This window comes from Charadrius vociferus, unplaced genomic scaffold (assembly GCF_000708025.1).
Source record: "Charadrius vociferus isolate BGI_N301 unplaced genomic scaffold, ASM70802v2 scaffold1, whole genome shotgun sequence".
Taxonomy (NCBI): Eukaryota; Metazoa; Chordata; class Aves; order Charadriiformes; family Charadriidae; genus Charadrius; species Charadrius vociferus.
Window position 1 is genome coordinate 6,169,895 of NW_009647680.1, and position 8,849 is coordinate 6,178,743.

The 8,849-nt window shown below is 40.8% G+C and overlaps 1 protein-coding gene across 3 annotated transcripts in view; it reads right to left on the reverse strand.

Moving 5' to 3' along the window:
* Nucleotides 1-418: 418 nt before the first annotated feature.
* The window catches only part of DLG2 (discs, large homolog 2 (Drosophila)), a 673,110-nt gene continuing 664,679 nt past the window's right edge, over nucleotides 419-8,849 (reverse strand). For all 3 annotated transcript variants that reach the window (XM_009881201.1, XM_009881200.1, XM_009881198.1), the window contains 4 exons: nucleotides 8,414-8,586; nucleotides 7,587-7,696; nucleotides 1,578-1,669; nucleotides 419-525 (listed from right to left, as the gene is read on the reverse strand). In XM_009881201.1, coding sequence (XP_009879503.1) covers nucleotides 419-525; nucleotides 1,578-1,669; nucleotides 7,587-7,696; nucleotides 8,414-8,586 — 482 coding nt within the window. The remainder of the gene's footprint in view (nucleotides 526-1,577; nucleotides 1,670-7,586; nucleotides 7,697-8,413; nucleotides 8,587-8,849) is intronic.

The following is an 8,849-nucleotide window of genomic DNA, read 5'->3' on the forward strand; positions in this document are numbered from 1 at the left end:
GGGTCAAGTGCTGAGCGCCTTGCAGGATCAAGCCCTATATGAGGTTCAAGAGCTGGGAACTTCTCTTTAAAGCAATCAACACACTGAGCTCAGCCATTGAAATCTATCAAAATGTCCGCATGGGCACAGGAGGTGGCTAGCTCCCCTTGACAGAGGGTCTCCATGTCAAAAGTTTATACCTACAACTGGTGCTCTGAGCACACAACAGATTTGCTTTATATGGTAGAAGTCTTTTTGTTCCTACCCTTTCACCCATCAGTGTCCTTCATGGCTTCAAACACTTTGTGTTGTACATTCATCAAAATTCACATTGACTGCAAAGAACATAAATGCAACAAAAACAGGAAAGCCTCCAAATAGTATATTATAGTTTTCTTCTAAATATTCTCCCGTCGTAATCAGAGGTGCAGTGGCTAATTTATAATTTTTCCTTTGAAGGAATCCAGATGAAAGGCCCAGATTGTTCTTCAATTACAAGTTTGCATTGATTATATATATCTTCTAAGCTATCTCCTTGGACAATAGCTGCAGCAAGAAAACATATCAATACATCTTTTAATTGATATACTCTACAGATTACAGTGTCAGCAGATTTTCAGTGTGCTCATAGATACTGATGAAGTGAGAAGAGATACTAGCACACTGTGATGCTGATGGTGGAAAAGTCATACCCCTGCAGATGGCAACTAAGTTCAAACCAACGGCACGGTCCCATGACAGACACCCATCCCACTGTTTGTGGTGAGAAGACTGAGCTAGGTTAGGTTAGAGAACTAGCAGTTCTGTCCTAGGGGAGGGCAGCATGGTAGGTTCCCACTGTTGCGAGTCAAGTTTTACATTTCATTTGATTTAGAAGGTACTTCAGCAGTGAGTAGCAGCAGATTTACAGCCTATTCTTTTCCTGACCTGGTTATTATAAACTCAGTCTCAGCTGCAAAAGTTAACAAGATCAGGCCCAAGTTGACAGAAGAGAAAAAAAACCTGCAACACAAAGCACAGTGTCTATGCTCTTAAATTCCTTGTCCCTCCAGTAGGAATCTGGAACTGCAGTTCAGGTTATGCACACTGTCAGCACGTGGAGGGACAACTAGGGACTTCCAAGTGTTACCCAAAAATACCAGTCCCTGAGTAAGGAACTGCCTAAACCTGCCCTAGGGAAATGCTGGAACCCAGAGCAGGTCTTAAATCTTGCTCTTGTCCAGGTCAGGAAATAATGATGCCCTTCTCTTTCCCCCCCACCATCCAGAGCTTGAGCTCTTGCCTTGAGCGAGTGAGGAATTCTTTGGTCTATAGAAATACAATGATGCAGCATTTTTATCGACTTCATTAAAAGCACTTTTGGGTCAGGGAGGGGATCAAATTCATGCATAGCTATTTCTTCAGGGCATCAAACTTTTGAGGAGGCGAATGCCTCAACTGCTCTTGAATTTCAGGGAAACAACAGTCTCAAGCCAGGAGTCCTTGTTGTGGGCACACTATACTGATATGTGCTGTAGGCCAGAGAGAGAGCCGATCCAGTTTTTTTGCAACAAAAGACTATATCTTGGGGGAAAAAGTTGCTTTTAATAAAAACATACCTGTAAAATATTCTCCAAATTCTTGTTCTAATTTAATTGCTCGATCGTAGGTTTTCTTCGCTTGCTCTTCTGTAAGACGTTTATTCATTTCCCTAGAAACACAGAGGAGTTCATCAAAAAGTTTAGATTCTTACTGGAACAGCTTTCTAAAAGGTACATTGAACTGAATCACAGACGGTTTGAAATCGGTACTAGAATCAAGTGGTGAAATTCTTCCCTCAGTTAATGGACAGTTTCAGTATTTTAAATTTAATTTCATTCTTATGTAGTATAAAGCTACATTTCCAGACTATTTCCCATTTCTCCACTAATTGTTTATTTTCGGTTCACTACTCTACATTCCCAAACAAAATATGAGGCCTAAATCTGGTAACTGCTAACTGAGATGGACTTGTGGCATCAGAGACCCAAGGGTAAATCTGGGAGCCAGGAGGTCTCAAGGTCTGGGCACTCAGAGCACTCCTGCTTCCAGAGCTGAAGCTCCTTCTCTATCTCCCAGGCCCACAGCTGCCTGTCTCAGCTGAATAAGGGTGTCCAAACTGCTGAAGCGGAAGCTGGGTTTTGTCTGAGGCTGAGGCTATGGAAGTGAAATGAAGATTAGAGGCAGGACTCAGCACACTGAGACTCCTGACCCCATAGAAGGAATCCCACAGTTATTGTAAAACCCGTAGGGAAGCCCCAGAAGGACCCAGCGTGTCTTCCAGGGAGACTTCTTGGTTCAGGTGGGGGCACGAGTTCCAGATATCATGAGAAGTCAAACTGAATCTTTCCAGCAGGAAGAGTTAAGATGAGTTATTTATTTATGTTCTCTGTTCCAGTCATTTCTGATTAACTACAGAAATTCCCAGTCAAAGGTGTCTTGTGGATTCTAAAACGTACAGGGTACCAATAAATGTAAAAACACAGACAGTGTCAGTTACATTCTATTATTGTCAATGTTTTGTTATTTGGTGGAGCATTTCTGTTTCAACAGAGGCATTATTTAATAACTTTAAGAAATGACTTGTCTTGCCTGTGCACGCTCAACTTTTAATACCACTGTATACTTGCAAAGAATCAAGCTCATACTCATTCACTGCCTTACACATATATGCCTGCAGATATCCAAATCAATTAGCAATAATAAATAGAATTTGCTTGTTCTAGCATTTTTTCACAGCATGGATTCATTTTTCTTAAAATACGTTGGAGATTTTCGGCAACAACTAGGAAAGCAAGAGGAGGGAGCATCTTGTGTTCTACATAAATCTGATTTAATGCCATGGGTGATGCATGTAGGAAATTATGTGCATGATGGTGCATAAAAAAATGATCTATGAAGTGCCCAACAGTGTGAACTTGCTACAGCTAACTCTTACCTGGCTTCTGAAAAACATCCTGTAAGCTGTCCAGGATGCAAAAAAGTATTTCTAGAAAAGACTTAAAGCTGGCTATCTACATATATCTATATATATATGGTGCTTCGGGACATGGTTTAATGGTGGACTTGGCAGTGTTGGGTTTATGGTTGGACTTGATGATCTTAAAGGTCTTTTCCAACTTAAATGATTCTATGATTCTATAACTAACCATATAGCTGCTTAGAAAAATTTCTCTGGAAGTGCTAATGCAATGCAGAAAGCAGGTTTATAAAACGAAGGATAAGAAAGATTTCTTTAAAAAATTATGACAGTTATTTGTGGATTATATAAATAGGATTAATTTGTGTCATGCTGCTAAAATTATACTACTACTAATTCTATTTATTGGAAAGATTGCTACCTAATTGGGTTCAGGTGGGCTGCTCATCAGCTACGCTTACTTGAACATATCTTTATGTGTCTGAAACAAAACTCTGTCTTGAAGTGGGACATACCATTGCAAACTCCTATGCAAACTTAACAATTTCATCTCAAGGACACTCAACAGATATTCTAGTGCTAACAACATCTTCCTCCTTCCAGATCTATTTCTGGTAAATTCTGAGAAGTCTTCCTCAAGATCTTTGAATATCAGAGGAGAAAATACAAATAAAAATATAAAAAAACACTTAAAATAGTAAGTACTTTGAAATGAGTGGAAATTTGCATTACATTTTCAGGCTGTAGGTTTGCCTGGGGTGTAAAAGTGTGCTAGTTGTATTCATGCCTCTGCCCATCCTGTGCCTTCAGGAGAGAAGACGGAGAAGGAGGGGGACCATGATGTCCATTTTTCGTGATGAATTAAAACTGCTGCCAAACTGTAGTCCCTTCTAATTTTTTATTTCCTAGCCAGGGACCTGCACAGCTGGTGAATTCAAAATGCTTGCAAAGGTCTGCCCCTCCAGGCACATTTTCCAGCATTTTCCTTCTCTCCCAGTGAAGAGCTCACCCAGACCGGCTCTTCATTACGTGCAGCACTCATCCCCATGATCCCACCACAGTCCTCCTTCATCTAGAGAGAGAGGCTGATTGAGAGGCACCAACAGGGCACCAACAGGGTTGCCAAGGAAGGAAAACCTGTGAGGTGGAATCATGTAGAGGTGGAGAAGGAAGGAAGGGAAGAAGGAAGGAAGGAAGGAGGGAGGGAGGAAGGGATGATGGAGCAGTTTGTTTACAGCAATTTGATTGCCAGGACTGAATTTAATTGAAGAAAGCAAGATCAGGAGACATCTAGCTCAGGCCATGTGTTCTGGTTGCTTCTAAATCCAATAGCACCTTATGATCTTCCATTGCTGCGGACATTAGTGTTAGTAGCGTATTTCCAGAGAACTGGTGATAACCAAGTTTCAAGTGCAGGTGCAAGCTGAATTTACGCTCTGTTCCCTCTTCTTACCTTCACCGTCAGGTGGGTGCAAAGGAGCAGATGCGGAAATGAGAATTAGACTTCAATTTTAAGTGCTAATTTTGCTGCAAGTTGAATCTTTTGATTTTGTTTCTCTGCATCTCCTGATTAGCAATATTTTGTCTTTTATGGTTTTACTTTGCTATTACACTGACTTTCCACTCATTTGTATGAACAGGAGTAATAGTTATGGCAGATAAACCTATAATTTTTGTGTTGTAGTAGTTACATACATAAAAAAGACTCAGTGAACACAGTTACACTGTCATAAAAATGTCTTCTTTCTGTTCCCACAGAGCACTGGTTTACCATGTCAAGCTTCTCCATACTAAAATAATAGTATGTACTGGAAAGGTGTTATATCTATTAATCTATGCACACCCTATAACTCAGTACTGCTTATGTCAGAGTATTTGTTTAGCCAGACCCTGAGTGATTTGGCTTCCTTACTAAATAAAATAAATGATTTTCACAAGCAAGGGGCTCAGAATTATGTCATTATTCTCAAGACAATTATTTTAAAAAAATGATACTTTTTATATTAAAAGAGTTCTCATTTCTGTTAGAAACTAATTTTGGGTACTGTTTGATAAGATAAATACACATTAGATAGATTAACAGGATAAAAAGATTACTTGTGGAGAGCAGGCTGCAGGGGATGAACTAATTTAGAATGCCTGAATTCATTACATTTTTCTCTATTTTTTTTTTTTTCAGGACTTGCATTGTGTTTACATAATTTATTTATATAAGCCATATTACTGCAATAAGTCCCAGACTAGTACTGATATATAAGGACTTTTGTTGTCTCGCAGAAGTTTGGATTTCTAATTAAGGGTGTCTTCCACAGGGTATTTGCAGAACACGGAATTCAAAGTCATATGGATTTCACTTTGTTTATCACTACCATTCTGTCAACACGGAGGCAGGTTTAGATTTAGAGAGTGAAGAATAGCTTACTTTAGATTTATATCACTAAGGAAAATTCTGCTAACTCTGCAGAAGTTGGTTTGTCCTAAATGAAATATTAACATTGCTTCGGTTTAATAACAGGATGATTGCCGTAATATTTTGCATCTTCATAACAGTTTTCAGTCAATCTGTTCAAGGATTTGCTGTTCTTACATCAAATCAATGAAGCCTTTACGTTATTGCCACATTTCTAGTTCTGCCTAATATATTTTTCAGAGTAAGGGCCACTTTTATTTACTTTTTTTTTCATCACTCCAGATGCAATGTCAGCATTAAACAAATGATGGAAATATTTTATGGATGGGAAAACTATTGGTTAAGATCTACCTTAAAACAATCAATGCAGAAGGCAGGCTATCAGACTACTCCTCCCCTTCTACGGGCAACATAATCAGAATATAATTGAATTGTGGGGCTGGAAGAAATGTCAAGAAGTCACACAACCTGAGATGGCTTTGATCAGGACGGGGCTGTGCACGTACCTCATACTGTGCCTCATTCTCCATAATGTGGCTGGACATACGACAACTTTATCACCAAAAGGTAGGGCCAGGGAGGGTGCACATTCATGGGATGGGGCATGTTAGCATTCTCCAGCTCTGTCACCCGATGGTTGTGGGCACACCGTCACTGTAACCAGATATGCATCTGTCACAGGAGGGGGGATGCCTGCATTTTAGCTGTGTAACAGATACCCATGGCATCACCTGGCATTTGCAGAGCCTTTGGTGAGGGGAAGGCACAGAGTTCAAAATTTCATCCCTATCACAGCAAATTAAGCTGATAACTCTTGAATTACTGTAAGTGTACATGGCAAACAATTGATCACAATGCATTTTATCCTGAGCTTTAGCCAGTATGAAAACCACTTCCATATTTCCTCCTCAGCCTTCTCTCCTTGGCACTAGGCAACCCCATTCCTCCTCCACTTCTAGGGTGGAACCCAGAACCAGGCCAGCGCTCCAGCTGAGGCCTCATCCATACCCAGTAAAACAAAATAACTATCTATTGTGTCCTTACACAAACTGATGTTAATACAGCCCACAGTGGCAGTTTCCTTTTTTGAAACTGCATTATCCATCCATTCATATTCCTGTGTGATGCATCCCAACCGCCAGATGCTTTTCTGCAGTGCTATAGCTTAATTATTCCCTGCTTGTACTCGTGCATTTCATTTTCTCTCCTTTGTCTGTGCTGAGTTTCATCTTACTGATTTTGCATTGAGTTTTAATCTTATCCTCCAAAGTGCTTGCCACCTCGCTCAGCCTTGAGTTATTTACAAACTTTACAGGAGTATTGCCCGATTCATCATTCAAATACTTCATGAAAACAACAAGTACTCCCAAATAGGATCACAGCTCAGGAAATATACTTGCAGGATCTCTGTTACCCTCCCAGTTCAAGAGTGCCATTTTCAATGACTGAATATGGTTGTGCACACGCTCTCTAGTCATTCCCTCTGGACTGTATCTCCCTCAGCTGCTACTGAAAATGTCCCATGGAGCCAGAATAAAAATTAAGATGTAATGCAATTATTGATACCCATCTCGTGAAAGAAGGAAATAAGATTGTTTTGATTTGCTTTTGATGCACATACATTGGCTGCCTCTTAGAACCTCTTTGTCCTCTCAGTTACTGTACTAGAGTTGCTTAACTGTTCCCTGGATCCCAGTGTTTTTCTGAGGATTGAAATTAGGTTGCCTGGTGACAACATGAAGTTGGTGCCTTCTCTTTCCTTCTTTAAGTGTTATGTTTGCCCCTCTCCAGTCCCATGGGTCCTTGCCTATTGTCTTACAGTCCTTCAAGTAAATGAAGGGCTGATGAAGGGGCACACGCTGCAAATCTGACACAGGTTTACCCTCTGGTTCAGTCCTGTGACGAGACTCTACACCCCAAGAGCACCCAAGGCTGGATGGGACAAGCCATACTGTGTGAGTTTTCGGTGAACTTGCTGCACAGGTTGGAACACATACACCGAACACTTGCAGGGAGTCCTTCATGGTCCAGCACATAAGCTCACATGTCCCAGTGTGAAGGTTCAAAGGCACCTTTGGTTTGTTCCTTGAGATGCTGGGATACAGGGGATGGCAGGCAGGCAGAGCAAGTCTCTACTGTTCCCACTTCCTCTCATTATTACTGGTTTTAGAGGACAGGCAAAATGTAGACTCAAGACCTGTGCTGTGCCACTTGAGACTGTGCCCTGAAAAGAAAATGCTTGAAGGAGTTTATACTCACATCAGAGGCTCCCATGATTTGGGCTTAATGAAGATAGCGATGGGATAGAGTTGTGCAACTTGTAGTCGTTTGATAGCATTTCCTGACACATCGAGTATACAGTGCTTGCCCTGTTGGAAACAGATGAAGATGTGTTTATTTTTGCAGAGTTTGCTGCAGATCAGCCAAAAGAAATCAAGGAAATCAAAGAAATCAAAGGAATCAATTCTGTGACACAGTGCCCTGGAACAGGGCCGTGACTGGCACACGAAGGAAGGGGGAGCCCAGGGCATGCGCGCCACTCCTCTGCGCTCTTTCCTTTGCTTTGGTGCTAATAGAAAATATGCGCCGGAGATATGGGAACAAACTTGTTTTTTATTTTTACTGGGATGAACTTTGCAGGAGGGAGAGGATTTTCTTCAGAGACAAGGAAAATCAGTTGATAAAAGTAATAGGGTGTCTACGTTCTTACTGTTAATTCAGTTCTTGTCTGTGTTAAAGACTCCGTGTGTCACACAAGGCAAGTCATTTAATCTTTCTGTGCTTTGTTCTTTCACCTCTGTGAAAGTCAGATAAGTTTATTTGCCTGTCTTACATAGGGAAGAGGGAAGGCTGTTTTGGGGCATACTTGAGGTGCTGTGGTAGATCCCTGAGTTGATGGCACTACATCCAGGTACAGAAAGCACCACGGATATTGTCATTCAAAGTCAGAGACTCCACTTGCGGAGTGATTACAAAGCCTATCAATATTACGAAGGCATTTTGCAGATATTTTATATTTTTGGCAGAAGAATCATGTCTGAGATACCGATCATGATGCACGGTCAATAAAACCAGTGTCAACCTACCCTTTCTGCCACGAATCTCACAGACTGGACACTAGTTCCGTATAGATTATCATTGTACTGCCCAGCTTCTATAAATTTGTGCTCTTGGATATCTTTTTCCATTTGTTCTCTTGAAATGACAAAATGATAATCTCTCCCATCCACTTCATAGTCACGCTTTGGCCGTGTGGTATCTGCATGAAACAAAAGACAGAAGATCAAGAGGGCTGTAAAAACCTTTCACGCAAAAAATGCTGCAGTTAAGGTTTGCTCAGCGGACAATGCTGGGTCTGCTGTAAATGGAGGTGCTTTACATCTGGGAGCAGATCTTTGGCTACTACATATTGTTTTCAATGGAGTTACGATGATAAAGCTGTCTTTTAAAGTACTATTTTCTGATGTTTACCTCCAATCAATACTTACATGCTAACATAAAATTAGGATTTACCAGAATTCC